The sequence below is a fragment of the Chlorocebus sabaeus genome, chromosome 17 (genome assembly GCF_047675955.1).
Source record: "Chlorocebus sabaeus isolate Y175 chromosome 17, mChlSab1.0.hap1, whole genome shotgun sequence".
NCBI classification, from domain to species: Eukaryota; Metazoa; Chordata; class Mammalia; order Primates; family Cercopithecidae; genus Chlorocebus; species Chlorocebus sabaeus.
The window spans coordinates 32,530,072-32,546,743 of NC_132920.1; the positions used below are offsets into that span (position 1 = coordinate 32,530,072).

At 42.4% G+C, this 16,672-nt stretch overlaps 1 protein-coding gene across 4 annotated transcripts; it reads right to left on the minus strand.

Annotated features, from left to right (window-relative positions):
- Window positions 1-5,023: 5,023 nt before the first annotated feature.
- LOC140708873 (DLA class II histocompatibility antigen, DR-1 beta chain-like) lies at window positions 5,024-16,419 on the minus strand. 4 transcript variants are annotated; one of them, XR_012089122.1, is made up of 6 exons: window positions 15,230-16,419; window positions 14,755-15,024; window positions 8,629-8,652; window positions 6,580-6,682; window positions 5,704-5,727; window positions 5,024-5,401 (listed from the first exon to the last, which is right to left on the minus strand). XR_012089122.1 is itself a non-coding variant. In XM_073005897.1 (5 exons), the coding sequence occupies exons 1-3, from the start codon at window positions 15,375-15,377 to the stop codon at window positions 8,639-8,641; spliced, it is 432 nt and encodes a 143-aa protein (XP_072861998.1). In that variant the 5' UTR covers window positions 15,378-16,419; the 3' UTR covers window positions 5,024-5,401; window positions 5,704-5,727; window positions 8,629-8,638. The 4 variants fall into 4 exon arrangements, 3 of the variants coding, with proteins under 3 accessions (XP_072861998.1, XP_072861997.1, XP_072861999.1); XM_073005897.1 differs by lacking the exon at window positions 6,580-6,682; XM_073005896.1 differs by lacking the exons at window positions 6,580-6,682; window positions 8,629-8,652.
- Between the last annotated feature and the right edge of the window lie 253 nt (window positions 16,420-16,672).

Here is a 16,672-nt window from a genome sequence, read left to right on the forward strand (position 1 = left end):
GGAAAATTTGCAGCCTGACAATGCGATAGAAAAGAAAATCCAATTTTCTGAGGATAAATTCAAGCTGGCTGCAGAAATTTGCCTGGGTAACGAGGAGCTGAATGTTAATCATCGAGAATAGGGAAAATGTCTCCAAGGCATGTCAGAGGTCTTGATGGCAGCCCTGCTAGGTCTGGAGGCCAAGGAGAAAAAAAATGGTTTCTTCGGCTGGGCCCAGTGTCCCTGTGCTGTATGCAGTCTTTGGACTTGGTGCTCTGTGGGTCAGCCACTCCAGCTGTGACTAAAAGGGGCCAACATAGAGCTCAGGCCACAGCTTCAGAGGATGCAAGCCCTAAGCCTTGGCAGCTTCCATGTGGTGCTGAGCCTTCAGGTACAAAGAAGTCAAGAATTGAGGTTTGGGAACCTCTACCTAGATTTCAGAAGATGTATGGAAACACCTGGATGTCCAGGCAGAAGTTTGCTGCCTGGGAAGGGCACTCATGGAGAACCTCTGCTAGGGCAGTGCAGAAGGGAAATGTGGAGTGGGCACCCTCACACAGAGTTCCCACTGGGGCAGTGCCTAGTGGAGTTTTTGAGAAGAGGAACACCATCCTCCAGACTCCAGAATGATAGATCCACTGACAGCTTACATCGTGCACTGGAAAAGCTGCAAACACTGCATGCCAGCCCATGAAAACAGCCAGGAGGAAGGCTATATCCTGCAAAGCCACAGAGGTGGAGCTGCCCAAGACCAGGGAAACTCACCTCTTGCTTCAGTGTGACCTGGATGTGATATATGGAGTCAAAGGAGATCTTTTTTTGGAGTTTAAGATTTGAGTGCTTTGCTGGATTTCAGAGCTGCATGGGGCCTTCAAGCCCCTTCATTTTGGCCAATTTCTCCCATTTGGAATGGGTATATTTATCCAATGCCTGTACCCTCATTATGTCTAAGAAGTAACTAACTTGCTTTTGATTTTACAGGCTCATAGGCAGAAGGGACTTGACTTTGAGTTAATGTTGAAATAAGACTTTGGGGGGACTCTCGGGAAGGCATGATTGGTTTTGAAATGTGAGGACATGAGATTTGGGAGGGGCCAGGGGTGGAACAAAATGGTTTGGCTGTGTCCCCACCCAAATCTCATTTTGAATTGTAGCTCCTATAGTGCCCATGTGTTGTGGGAGGGACCTAGTGGGAGGTAATTGAATCATGGAGTAGGTCTTTCCCGTGCTATTCTTGTGATAGTGAATAAGTCTCATGAGATTTGATGGTTTTATGAAGGGGAGTTTCCCTGCACAAATCCTCTTCTCTTGTCTGCTGCCATGTGAGATGTGCTTTTCACCTTCTACCACCATGATTGTAAGGCCTCCCCAGCCACACGGAACTGCAAGTCCATTAAACCTCTTTCTCTTGTAAACTGCCCAGTCTCAGGTATGTTTTTATCAGCAGCATGATAATGGACTAATACAGGTGAATATATATTTAGGATAGTTAAATCTTCTTGATGAATTGAACGCTTGACCATTACATAATGCCCCCCCCCTTTTTTTTTGAAATGGAGTTTTATTTTGACACCCAGTCTGGAGTGCAGTGGTGCAATCTTGGCTCACTGCAACCTCCATCTCCTGAGTTCAAGTGATTCTCTTGTCTCAGTCTCCTGAGTAGCTGGGATTACAGGTACACACCACAACACCCAGTTAATTTTTGTATTTTTGGTGGAGATGGAGTTTTACCATGTTCACCGGGCTGGTCTTGAACTCCTGACCTCAAGTGATCCACGCATGTCAACATTCTTTGCCTTTTTTATATTTGTTGGTTTGAAGTCTTTTTTTTGGTCTGAAAGTAGGATTGCAACCCTTGTCTTTTTTTCTGTTTTCCATTTGCTTGACTGATTTTTATCCATCCCTTTATTTACAGTCTATGGGTGTTACATCATGTGAGATGGGTCTTCTGAAGACAGCATACCAATGGATCTTACATTTTTATCCAGCTTGCCACTCTGTGCCTTTTAATTGGGGACATTTAATCCATTTACATTCAAGGTTAGTATTGATATGAGTGAATTTGATCCTGTCATTCTGATGTTAGTTGGTTATTTTGCAGACTTGATTATGTGGTTGCTTTATAGTGTCACTGGTCTGTGTACTTCATGTGTTTTGTAGTGGTTGGTAACAGTCTTTCCTTTCCATAATCAGTGCTTCCTTCAGAAGCTCTAGTAAGGGAGGTCTGGTGGTAATAAATTCCCTTGGCATTTATGTGTCTGAAAAGGATCTTATTTCTCCTCTGCTTAGGAAGTTTAGTTGGCTAGGTATAAAATCTTGAGTTGAAATTTCTTTTTTTTTCTTTTCCCTTTTTTTTTTTTTTGAGATGGAGTCTCACTCTGTCAACCAGACTGGAGTGCAGTGGTACCATCTCAACTCACTGCAACCTCCGCCTCCCAGGTTCAAGAGATTCTCCTGCCTCAGCCTCCTGAGTAGCTGGGACTGCAGGCATGTACCACCACACCGAGCTAATTTTTCTATTTTTGATAGAGACGGGGTTTCACCACTTTGGCCAGGGTGGTCTTGATCTCTTGACCTCATGATCTGCCCACTTCAGCCTCCCTAAGTGCTGGGATTACAGGCTTGAGCCACCACACCCAGCCTGGAATTTCTTTTATTTAAAGATGCTGAATTTTGGCCCCCAATCTCTTCTGGCTTATAGTGTTTCTGCTGAAAGGTCCACTGTTAGTCTGATGGGCCTCCCTTTGTGGGTGACCTGACCTTTCTCTCTAGCTGTCTTTAACATTTTTTTCTTTCATTTCAACTTTGAAGATCTGATGACTATGTGTCTTGGGGATGATCTTGTGAAGTATCTTACTGGGGTTCTCAGTATTTCCTGAATTTGAATGTTGGCCTCTCTAGCTAGGTTGGGAAACTTCTCATGGATGATATCCTGAAATATATTTCCCACATTAGTTCCATTCTTCCCATCTCTTTGAGGGACACCAATGAGTAGTAGATTCTGTCTCTACATAATCTCATATTTCTCGAAGGTTAGGCTTATTTCTTTTCATTTTTTTTCTCTATTCTTGTCTGATCATCTTATTTCAGAAAGCCAGTCTTCAACCTCTGAGGTTCTTTCCTCAGCTTGGTCTACTCTGCTATTAATACTTGTTATTGCATTATGAAAATCTTATAGGGTGCTTTTCAGCTCAATCAGGTCAGTTATGTACTTTTCTACATTTTTGTCTGTCAGCCAAATCTTGCCTAAGGCCTGCTGCAACCACTCCCTGGCTACTGCCTATATTCACTCAAGGCCCTGGGGCTGTACAATCAGCAGCTAGCAAAGCCAGCCAGTCCTCTGTCCTTTGTTCAAGATAGCAAGGTCTCCCATATGGCAGGGGTGTCCAGAAGTACCATCTGGGATTCAGGCACTACAGTCAAAAACCTTAGATCTCTACCTGGTATTCTATCATATCGGCAATTCAGGACTGTTCTTCCTATCTCTTCAGTGCCTCTTTCAGGGACACAAAGTTAAAACCAGGTGCTATGAGTGCTCATCTGACTTTTGGTTCTTATGAAGGTTTTTTGTTTGTTTGTTTTTGTTTTTGTTTTTTTCCTGTGTAGGTAGTTGTTAACTTGATGTCCTTGCAGGGGACACAACCAGTGGAACTTTCTATTCTACCATTTTTCTCCCAATTTTGCTCCTTTTCTTCCCATGTGTCAAGACCACTCCACAAAGGTTGGATCCTGGCTTGTCTGAACCCATGTGATCCCATGTTTCTTCCAACGTGTGAGGGAGGGAGTAGGAAAAGTTTAAGTGCTCCTTATAAAGAGACACAAGAAGAAATAGTCTGTTTCTTACTTTTGGAAGTTGTTGTGAGAGAATACAAAACCTAAAGCCGCTGCAGGTGTCCTCCTGCCATCTCAGGAAAGCTGACGTGCTGTAAAGAGATGAGCTATGAAGTTCCAGGATCGCTGGTGATGCTACTGGCCTGCTTCATTGAGCAACCCTGGAGATGCCCTGCCTTAGATCCATCTGCTATGTGAGATAATGAATTAAAGAAAAAGCTAATTAGATTGGATTTTCTGTTACTAGCAGCAGAAAGCATTTTCATGGAAATGTTCATTCCATACATTTTAATTCCACCTTATAATTTCACACCACAAGTTTCCCATAAAGTGAGATAAATCTTATCTTCATCTCAGGGAATAAAGCAAGAGTAAAGTTGCAACTGTGGGATCAAACAGAACAGACATGACTAGCAGCTTATTCAGTTTCTATAGGATAAGCTGCTTTGCACAAGTAACATGTATTTAAAAATAAAATATGCATAAAATAAACTTTGAATTTGGTAGATATTAAAATAATAGCTGTCTCTGACACATGATAAATTGTGTTCAAATGATTTCTATTTTGAAATAAGCTTCTGAATTATCTACTTTTTGCTTTTCAGACAGAATACGATAACAGAGCCTTCCAGTGAACAGAGTGAACAGAGCCTTAACCAGTTCACTTGTCTTCTGGGAAATCTATACAACTCCCTTATAATAGTATATTGTCGAGCTCCATGTAATTAGAACTATGCACTGATTTAAAATTATAGATACACAATGTTTTAGGGTAAAGATGTTTGATTTTGAATTTAGAGAGAAATTATGTTAAACCTGGATATCAAATTGGGGAGAATTGACTTTCTTTTTGAGAGAGTTTCACTCTGTCTCCCAGGCTGGAGTGCAACAGCACGATCTCAGCTCACTGCAACCTCTGCCTCTCAGGCTCAAGCAATTCTTCTACCTCAGCCTCCTGAGTAGCTGGGATTGCCTGCCTTGGCCTCCCAAAGTGCTGGGATTACAGGCATGAGCCACTGTGCCTGGCCACATTTTTTTTTTTTTAATATTGACAAGTCAAAATTACATAGTGTATTTATGGTGTACAGCATGATGTTTTGATGTATGTCTACAACGTAGAATGACTAAATCAAGCTATTTAATAGATCTGTGAACCCACAGAGTTATCATTTATAAGAGAAAACCATTATTGTATTGGGATGTAATCTTGCATTTTTCTTTTTATTCTATTTCTTGTCCTTGTAGTTATTGAAGTAGATAATTTTTCACTCCATGTTTATTCCAGAAAAATTTAATAACATTACATACAAGGTAATTTCAGATTTATGGGAGGCAGTAAGGCTGGGTACCAAGGGGACCAGGAAAGAATGCAGATGGGGTATTGCCATCAATACTGGGACTTCCAAGCCAAGGGCAGGGCTGAGAAAGCCACTAGGGAGGACATTTTCTGCAAGGTCATTGAAGCAGGAGCAGACCCAGTCCTGAGAAAGCTTTCCTTTCGTGGAAGAACAGGAGGCCAGGCAGGCAATCTTTTCATGCTTCCGAGCTAGGTTTAAAGGTTCTTTCTGAGTATCATCTTCAGTTCAGGGGGCTGCAGAATACAAAAGACAGTTGTTTTCAACACTCTTCTACAAAAAGCTTCTTCTCCCTTCTTTTAGGACCTCTTAAGAGAGCAAGAAGAAGAAACAAAAATACTTCTAAGTTTCCCTGAGCCACTTTTACTTTAGAGTACAGACCTTTTACTAAGCGGAGAGAAGAAGCTCTAGTATAAACTACATGAGTAGAACTTTGGATCCAAAGAGTTTCTCATTATTTTTGTCTCATGTCTTGTCATCTCTACCATCTTTCTAGGGAAGCCAAATCTGTCTCTAAAAGAGGATTAAAGGTCATTACCTGTTGGCTGAAGTCCAGAGTGTCCTAGAAAAAGAGGGAAAGATATATACTTAAAAGATATAGAAGGAAGTCTTTCCCCAAAAACAATGTTCCAAGCTCCAGATCTTCCTCCTGAAATCTCTCTAACACTACAACCCACACTGGCCAGGGCAGAGAAGAGGGCAGAAACTGAGACGGTGTGACCCATGAAGCTTTCATATCTCTCTCTCTCTCTCACACACACACACACACAGAAACTGAGATGGTGTGACCCATGAAGCTTTCATATATCTCACACACACACACACACACACACACACAGAGAAACTGAGACAGTTTGACCCATGAAGCTTTCATATCTCTCTCACACACACACACACACACGCACACACACACACACAGAAACTGAGACGGTGTGACCCATGAAGCTTCCATCTCTCTCACACACACACACACACACACACACAAAAACTGAGACGGTGTGACCCATGAAGCTTCCATCTCACACACACACACACGCACACACGCACGCACGCACACACACACACAGAAACTGAGACGGTGTGACATGAAGCTTTCATCTCACACACACACGCACACACACACAGAGTATAATTGCATTAGCTTTAGTGTCTCTTCCCTCATTTGCTCCAGAATTTCAAACCAAGATCCCCATGCTCGTTAACCTTTCTCTTATCTCTGCAGGACACAAGCCCTCACGCTGTGACACAGTAACGATGGACTATTGATTTCTAGAGTTCCAAGAAATTTGAGGTCAACTAGGGAAGGAAAGGCTTAATACCAGGCCACTGACACACTGGGAACTAATCTCAGGAGAGCCATATTTCTTCCTTCAGAAAAGCCTATGGAGAGAGCCAGCTACCAAAGGCTCCTCACCTTTCTGATTCCTGAAGTAGAGGAACAGCCCGACCCCAAGGAAGAGCGGGCCCAGCACAAAGCCCCCGACTCCACTCAGCATCTTGCTCTGTGCAGATTCAGACTGAGGTTTTGAGAGAAGAAGCCAGATTTAGTGATTTTTAACCCTAATCCAACTTATCTAATCGAAACTCGGAGATTCAGAGTTTTGACAATGGGAGAAGAAAGCTACCCTGGAGGAATCAAAATAACTGGCCAAAATACCTGGAATAACTGGAAAAAAGATTTAAAAATCACACTGAATAGCTAAAATGTTCAGGAATTGAACTCATTCTTGAGTTCAAATATCACAGCCCAACATAAGGCACAGCTTCAACATCTGATCTAGAAAATCCCTGGGACTCAATGAAGTTGAGTAGCTTGTTTTAGTGTATTTACTAAATGTTTCATTTCTGGATCCAGACTGTCTAGCTCGAATCCAGGCTTTGCCTCTTACTGATTGGTCCTGAAAGAGATTTTCAATTCTTCCATACCTCAACTTTCTCACCTATAATGGAAGTTAATAATACTAATTTCCGAACTGGGGTTCTGTGAGGATTAATGTACCTAAAATACATAAATAAGAGGCAGAACTGAGACTGGACTCTTTTCATGTCAGGAAGGCCCTATGTTGCTCCTCTTCTCAGATGGTAACAAACAACTCAGAGCAACAGTGCCAGAAGCACAATCCCAGCCCCAGAGGCAAAGTCTGGTGCCCAGGGCTAAGGCATGACCAGGACCTGTGACTTGAGGAGGTTCAAAACAGGAACAGCCTCTTTTCTATCTTCTAGGCATGGCTGCTTCTCCAGGGGGTACAGGTGTTCCTAGAAACTCTCCTAGGACTATCCCCAGTGACCTGTGTTGAAGATAGAACATGGAGCAATTGAAAATATGATATGAGAGAGGAGAAACCTGATAGTCAAGGATAATCAATGTCCCCTTCCTGGTGGGTGAGAATTTATGAGGTCTAGAAGCTTCTCACTCCATTCCACTGTGGGAGGACTCGTCATGCTTGGGTGCTCCACTTGGCAGGTATAAACCCATCCACTCTGAAGAACTGTTTCAAGCATCACCAGGGTCTGGAAGATCTAGTCTCCGCTGTGGATCAGGCCTGTGGACACCACCCCAGCCTTCTCTTTCTGGCCGTTCCAGAACCACCTGACTTTAATGCTGTCTGGATAGAAACCACTCACAGAGCAGACCAGGAGGTTGTGGTGCTGCAGAGACTGGGTCTCTGCAGGATACACAGTCACCTCAGCATGGACTAAGAAAAAACATAAAGAATATGTAAGGAAGATAGAGTAAGTCTTCTTGGTTGCCTTTCTCGCTGCCTCTCTCCAAACCCAGGCTCAGGTCTCAGCTAGGCCTCCATCAAAGCAGGCCATGTGGTCTCACAGTGTCGAGAGCCTGGAATTTAATCTTTACAGGGCAGACCCATTAGATTTGAGTGATGTTGAAGAAAATTGTGTTTGCTTTTCTCATAGTGTGAAACTGTTATTAATTATCAAAGTGTTCAGAAATCCTTGAAAGCATATAGTGTGTTTACCAAATGTTTCATTTCTGGAGCCAGGCTGTCTAGCTCAAATCCAGGCTCTGCCTCTTACAGATTGGTCCTGAAAGAGATTTTCAATTCCTCCATGCCTCAGCTTTCTCACCTATCATGAAAGTTAATAATACTAATTTCCCTATTGGGGTTATGTGAGGATTCACATAAAAATACATAAGACGACGACTGAATGTAGCCCTCAAGTTTTGTTGGCTATTTTTTATCCTGTTTACCCTGAGAGAATAATATGATTCAGAGTGGTATGGATAGACTGGGGGACAGCTGTTGGGTAGATAGGGAGATGGAGTATGAAATTTTAACGGTGCTGCCTCCATGCACTCACACCTTAGAACACCACAGAAATGGTTCTGCCACTGGGAAGGAGGAACAGACAGAAGTGATTCTCTACCTCTATGGGTTGAGTCCCTAGAAAAATGTGAGTCATACAGGAGAGAGAAAGGAGTAAGAAAAGTTCTCATATTTACCTTCAGCCAATCAATCTATCTCCTCTGTAAAACAAGAATAACAATGTTAGAACTATACTTTTCTAACTGCCTCTCTTTCTAGACTGATATTTGAGGCCAGGGAAGGGTCTGGGACAGTGTGTTTAATGCGTGTGACAATTTCTGACACTAGCATCCCCTCAGTAAGTACAATTATTTTAAAAGAAAAAAGGAGAAACCTGAGACAACTTTTTTTATTCTTTTCTGAGACGGAGTATTGCACTTGTCGCCCAGGCTGGAGTGCGGTGGCGCGATCTCGGCTCACTGCAACCTTAGCCTCCTGAGTTCAAGCAATTCTCCTGCCTCAGCCTGCTGAGTAACTGGGACTACAGACTCCCACCACCACGCCTGGTTAATTTTTATATTTTTAGTAGAGACGGATTTTCACCATGTTGGCCGGGCTGGTCTCGAACTCCTGAGCTCAGGTGATCCGCCCACCTCTGCCTCCTGGGATTACAGGCGTCAGCCACCGTGCCCGGCCCTGAGACAACATTTTTATAATACTACAAAATGATAGATGTAAGATGGTTGTAAATCATTATCAAAAATTTTGCAATATATTTCTTTAAATAAAAATGTTCAAGTTCGTAACATGGATAATAATTTTGAAAATAAAAATATAAACTACAATCTGGAGAAAATGCTGAATCAGGCCGGGTGCAGTGGCTCACGCCTGTAATCCCAGCACTTTGGGAGGCCAAGGCAGGCAAATCACGAGGTCAGGAGATCGAGACCATCCTGGCTAACACGATGAAACCCCGTCTCTACTAAAAATGCAAAAAATTAGCCAGACATGGTGGTGGGTGCCTGTAGTCCCAGCTACTTGGAAGGCTGAGGCAGGAGAAAGGCATGAACCTGGGAGGCGGAGCTTGCAGTGAGCTGAGACTGTGCCACTATACTCCAGCCTGGGTGACAGAGTGAGACTCTGTCTCAAAAAAAGAAAATGTTGAATCAAATACCACAAAAGTGTTAATCTTACTGTACAGATAACCCATAAAATCCCTGAAAAAAAAAAATACTAGGATCCCAGAGGTAACAGGAAAGAGATACTTATCTTTCCTTTAAATATACAATAAATAATTCTTGGAACAATAATAGAAATCAAATATTAACTAAAAATTAAAAAGAGATGTAACTTTTCAACTATTTGGCCATATTGTGAAAAAGATTAATCAAGGCAAATGTGAGGTAAATTATATTACAACTGTATAAAGGAATAATATGTAGCTACTTAAATGCTATTAGTTTTAAAATAAAAATTGTAACAGCCATGGTGGCACAGGCCTGTAATTCCAGTGCTTTGGGGGATTGAAGGGGGAGGATTACTTGGGGCCAGGAGTTCAATGCTGCAATGAACTATGATTGCACCATTGCACTCCAGCCTGGATGACAGAGCAGGACTCTGTCTCTAAAAATGTATGCACAAGTTACATATGTGTGTGTATACACACACAGGCACAGCGTATGTATGTATATGATATATACTATATACATAGTAACATGTATACTATACACACAGTAACATATATAGTAACATGTTACTATGTACATATGCTTTATGTTTGTACATAGGTTCTGTTAACAGTATAACAAAAGTTTAATTCAAAAGCTAGTTTCACAATAATTTCAACTATGGAAATATATGTATACACTAAGAAAACAAAATCATAGCAAGAACTTTAGACCTAAAAGAAGCCTCAGAAAGGTCAGAGGTGCTACAGAGGTCCCTTCACTTCCCCTAGAAATCAGTCTAATACTACTATAAACACCTTTGCACACAAACTAGAAAATCTAGAAGAAATGGATAAATTCCTGGACACATACACCTCTCAAGACTGAATCAGAAAGAAACTGAATTTCTAAACAGACTAATAATGGGTTCTGAAATTGAGTCAGTAATAAGAAGCTACCAACCAAAAAAAGCCCGGGACCAGATGGATTCACAGCTGAATTCTACCAGATGTATAAAGAAGAGCTGTTAGTATTCCTATTAAAATTATTCCAAAAATATTGAGGAGAAGGGATGACTCCCCAACTCATTCTATGAGGCCAGCATCATCCTGATACTAAAACCTGTCAGAGACATAACAAAAAAAGAAAACTTCAGGTCAATATTCTTGATGAACACAGATGCAAACATCCTTAATAAAATAATAACAAACCAAATACAGCAGCACATCAAAAGCTAATGTACCACGATGAAGTAGACTTTATCCCTGGGATGCAAGGTTAGTTCAACATATGCAAATCAACAAATGTGATTCATAACATAAAGCAGAATGAAAGACAAAAACCACATGATCATGCAGAAAAGTCTTTTGATAAAATTCAACAGCACTTCATGTTAAAAATGCTAAGTTCACGCCTGTAATTCCAGAACTTTGGGAGGCTGAGGCAGGTGGATCACAAGGTCAGGAGATTGATAACCATCCTGGTCAACATGGTGAAACCTCATCTCTACTAAAAATGAAAACTTAGCCAGGCACGGTGGCATGAGCCTGTAGTCGCAGCTACTCAGGAGGCTGATGCAGCAGAATCACTTGAACCCGGGAGGCGGAGGTTGCAGTGAGCTGAGATCGCACCACTGCATTCCAGCCTGATGACAGAGAGAGATTCAATCTCCAAAAAAAAAAAAAAATAAACAAAACTCAGTAAACTAGGCACTGGAGGAACACACTTCAAATAATAAAAGCCATCAATGACAAACCCACAGCCAAAAACATAGTGAATGGGCAAAAGCTGGGAGCATTGCTCTTGAAAACCAGCACAAGACAAGGATGTCCTCTCTCACTACTGCTTTTTTTTTTTTTTGGAGACGGAGTCTCGTTCTGTCGCCAGGCTGGAGTGCAGTGGCGCGATCTCAGCTCACTGAAACCTCTGCCTCCTGGGTTCAAGCGATTCTCCTGCCTCAGCCTCCCAAGTAGCTGGGACTACAGGCACATGCCACCATACCTCGCTAATTTTTTTTTTTTTTTAATTTTTAGTAGAGACTGGATTTCATCACGTTAGCCAGGATGGTCTTGATAGCCTCACCTTGTGATCTGCCCACCTCAGCCTCCTAAAGTGCTGGGATTACAGGCATAAGCCACTGTGTCTGGCCCTCTCTCACCACTCTTATTCAAGATAGTATTGGAAGTCCTGACCAGAGGAATCAGGCCAGAGAAAGAAACAAAGGGCATTCAAAGAGGAAGAGCGGAAGTCAGACTATCCCTGTGTGCAGATGATATGCTCCTGTGTCCAGAAAACCCCAAATCTCCAAATTTTGGCCCAAAAGTTCCTTTAGCTGATAAACAACTTCAGCAAAGTTTCAGGATAAAAAAAAAAAAAAGAATCAACATATAAAAATCAGCAACATTCCTATACACAAAGAACACCCAAGCCAAGACCCATATCAGGAACATAATCCTGCTCACAATTTCCACACACACACATATTACCTAAGAATACAGCTAACTACGGAGGTGAAAGACCTCTACAAGGAGAACTACAAAACACTGCTCAGAGAAATCAGAGATGACACAAACAAATGGAAAAAATTATCATGCTCATGGATAGGAAGAATCAGTATCATTAAAATGGCCATACTGCTCAAAGTAATTTATGGATTCAATGCTATTCCCATTAAACTACCACTGACAGTCTTTACAGAGCTAGAACAAACTACTTTAAAATTCATATGCAAGCCAAACAGAGCCTGAATAGCTAAGGCAATCCTAAGCAAAAGAATAAAGTAGGAGGTACCATGTTGCTTAACTTCAAACTATACTACAAGGCCACAAGTAACCAAAACAGCATGGTACTGGTACAAAAGCAGACACATAGACAAACGGAACAGAATAGAGAGTCCAGAAATAATGCTGCACACCTACAACCATCTGATCTTTGACAAAGATGATAAAAACAAGCAATGAGGAAAGGACTCCTCATTCAATAAATAGTGCTGTAGTGACTGACTAGCCATATGCAGAAGACTGAAGCTGGACCCCTACCTTACACCATATATGAAAATCAACTTAAAATGAATTAATGACTTAAATGTAAAACCTAAAATCATAAAAACCCTGGAAAGTAACCTAGAATATACCATTCTGAACGCAGGACTTGGCAAAGATTTCATGGCAAAGACACAAAAAGCAACCACAACAAAAACAAAAATTGACAAATGGGACCTAATTTAAGAGCTTCTGTGCAGTAAAATAAACTATCAACAGAATAAACAGACAACCTAGAGAATGGAGAAAATGTCAAGTCCTAATTTGGGAACAGGAGTCAGGCCGGTGGGACCAGAAGAAAGCAAAGAGGTAAAGCAAATAAGCTATAAGTCTGTCTTTCTTCATGGTCCAGGACACACAGCCCTCCTGTGCAAATAATTCACAGTCTTCCTGTACTCAATTATCATCAGACATCTGTAAGCTAGCTCACTGCAACCTTGGCATTATTGCTACTGCACGTAGCACTCTGCAGCCTAAGAACCATCCTATAAAATCTCCTGCAAGCTTCTCTTCTGCTGGCCTGCCTGTTGCCTCCTTGCAATGTATTTTTCTACTTTCTCTAGTAAATCTGCTTTTTTTCTACCTACAACTGTCTTGGTAAATTCTTTTACTCTGGCACCACTGGCCTCGATAGTTATTGCTTACCTGCATCAGAAAATATTTGCAGACTATGCATCTGACAAAGGTCTAATATCCAGAATCTATAAGCAACTTAAACAAATTTACAAGAAAAAAACAAATAATCAACCTCATTAAAATATGGGCATGAACGGACATGAACAGACACTTTTCAAAAGAAGACATACATGCAGTCAACAAACACAGGAAAAAATTCTCAACAGCACTAATTATTAGAGATATGCAAATCAAAATCACAATGAGATACCATCTCACACCAGTGTGAATGGCTATTACTAAAAAGTCAAAAAATAACAGAGGCCGGTGAGGTTGCAGAGGAAAGAGAATGCTTATACACTGCTAGTAGGAATGTAAATTAGCTCAGCCATTGTGGAAAGCAATGTGGTCCAAAGAACTAAAAAGAGAATTACCATTTGACTCAGCAATCCCATTACTGTGTATATACCTAAAGGAATATAAACCATTCTACCAGAAAGACACGTGCACACATATGTTCATTGCAGCACTGTTCACAATAGCAAAGACACTGAAGCAACCTAGATGCCCATCAGCAGTCACCTGGTTAAAGGAAATGTGGTACAAATACACCATGGAATAGTATGGAGCCACAAAAAGAATGAGATCACGTCCTTTGCAGGAACATGGATGGAGCTGGAGGCCATTATCTTACGCAAACTAACATAGGGACAAAAGACCAAATACCACGTGCTCTCACTTATAAGTGGGAACTAAACATTGAGAACACATGGATACAAAGAAGGGAACAGTAGACACGGGGACCTACTTGAGGGTGAAGGATGGGAGGAGGGAGAGGATCAGGAAAAATACCTGGGAGGTACTATGCTTATTACCCTGGTGATGACATTATCTGTACATCAAACCCACCTGACATGCAGTTTACCTATAGAACAAACCTGCACACGTATCCCTAAAACTAAAATAAACATTTAAAATTAAAAAGAAAGAAATTAGTCTAATACTTTTTTCCTCAATAAAATGCTTATGTAGACAAGTATCACACATTTTTATTTCAGAGATTTCGTGATCATAAAGAGTGTGTACCAAGGACAGATTTTGACTGGCCTCCTCACATTATCATTTCTCATCTCTCCTCCCCTAAACGTTCATGCCAACAGCAGACTAGGTAAATTTCCCTTTCCTGCATCTCTAAGGACTGAGGGCGATCAAGATCTCCCTCTTCAGGCCCCTGTATAACCACTCCCACCCTCCTCTCATCTCTGCACAGAGGGCTGGAAGGACAAGCTGAAGCTCCCTCCTGCGTCCCCTCCAAAAACAGACACACAGACAAATCCCCACTCTACACTCACCTACCTGAGCCTTCCTAATTCCTTCTTGCTCACAATCCTATACTCTCCCACAGGGTGCTTACGTGCGCGCGCATACACACACACACACACACACACTCTCTCTCCGTTCTCAGGAACCCCGCTCCCCCTCCCCCACGCGCCTTGCTCACCGCGCCTCTGCATGGAGAAGCTCTCAAAAACCTCATAGTTGTGTCTGCAGTAGGTGTCCAACAGACCCCACAAGTAGCCCAGGAGGTTCTTCTGGCTGATTCCATTCCTGGACTCTCCTCGGCTCCAGCTCCACCACCGCCCGGAACTTTCCCACGTTGCTGTGGAAGCGCGCATACTCCTCGGGCTATGGGTGAATCTCTGCACAAACCGCATCCTTTCCGTCCCATTGGAGAAATAGCACTCCTGTTTAATCTGCTCCCAGAAATGTGCTGCGGGGACAGGAAGAACCGGTTACATGGGCGGCATCCTGGGAAAAGAGTGACGGCTGTGCCCACAATCAGGGACGCCCTGGCAGGGCGCGGGGCGATGGAACACCTTGACTGGCCCCCACCAGCCAACCCCGACCACCAGCATCCCAGGGGTTCATCTCCCATCTGCCTGAGGCAGAGGGAGGCTGCGAGGGCCGTGGAATACCATTCGGGATTCGTTCCCCATTGCCGAGTTGAGCTGGACGCCTCTTTGCAAGGCTCTGGACCAGGATCACCTGCCTCATCACTGCCACTTGCACTTCCTCCTTCTGGGAGCCTCCACCCAAAAGACACTTCCTGCTCCCTCTTATCATGCCACACTCTACTCATTCCTTAAACAAGACCCACCTCCTCCATTCTGTAAATGCTTCCTTAGTGCTGACCTTGTGTCCTCCATTCTGTAAATGCTTCCCTTAGTGCTCCTGGGAATCCAAATAGGGGAAAGACAGACCTCTCCCCTCCGCTGGGGGAGCTTAAAGAGTAGTGAAAGTGATGGCAAAAAACGAAATACACAGCACCTTATACAGGAATGAGAAATGTTAAGAGAAGTGTGGAGTTCTAGAACAAAGAATAGGATGATCTAAATCACTCTCAGAGAAGGACTCTGAGAGTGACAATTCAAATGTGACCTTACAGGTTTAGTGGGTGTGAGCCAGGGGGCAGAGTGGAGCCTGTGTGTCTCTGGACAAAAAGGGAGGCACCTTTCAGGTAAGCATAAAACCATGTACAAAAGCTTGAAAGAACTGATGAACTTCTTCAAGCAACCAGAAGAAAGTTCACTAAAGCACAGCATGAGGGAAAGGAGGGGAAAAGATTAAACTGGGCCGGGCACGGTGGCTCACACCTGTAATCCCAGCACTTTGGGAGGCCGAGGCGGGCAGATCACAAGATCAGGGGTTCGAGACCAGCCTGGCCAATGTGGTGAAACTGCGTCTCTACTAAAAATACAAAAATTAACCAGGAGTGGTGGCACAGGGGTGGTGGCGCATGCCTGTAGTTCCAGCTACTCAGGAGGCTGAGGCAGAAGAATAACTTGAACCTGGGAGGCGGAGGTTGCAGTGAGCCGAGATCGTGCCATTGCACTCCAGTCTGGGTGACAGAGCGAGACTCTCTCTGAAAAGAAAAGAAAAAAGAAAAGGAGAAGAGAAGATAAAGAAGAGAAGAGAAGAGAAGGGAAGAGAAGGAAGAGAAGAGAAGAAAAGATTAAACTGGAGAAATCACAAGAAGGGAACAATTAAAATCTTTGTCATGTTAGAATTTTGATCTATACTAAATGTAATGGGAAACAGTTGAAGAGTCCATGACCCCAACACAGAACCACAAACTTTTTTGGATTTTCCAAATCCAGAAAGCTCAGAAATTCACTCACTATTGTTTTTAATTTGTTGCCAAAACTCATTTGGCAAATCTGATCTGAAGAAGTAAGGAGTCAAAAGTGTCATAGAGCTCTTATTGGTGACATGTGCATCTGTAGTTTCAATATATATAAACATGCAAACATACATATACCTGTGTAAATATACACAGATTTCACAGATTTCAAATACCATGCATGTATATGTTTTTGATTTTTTGTATTTATGTTTAAATGAACTGTGAAAAATCAAAA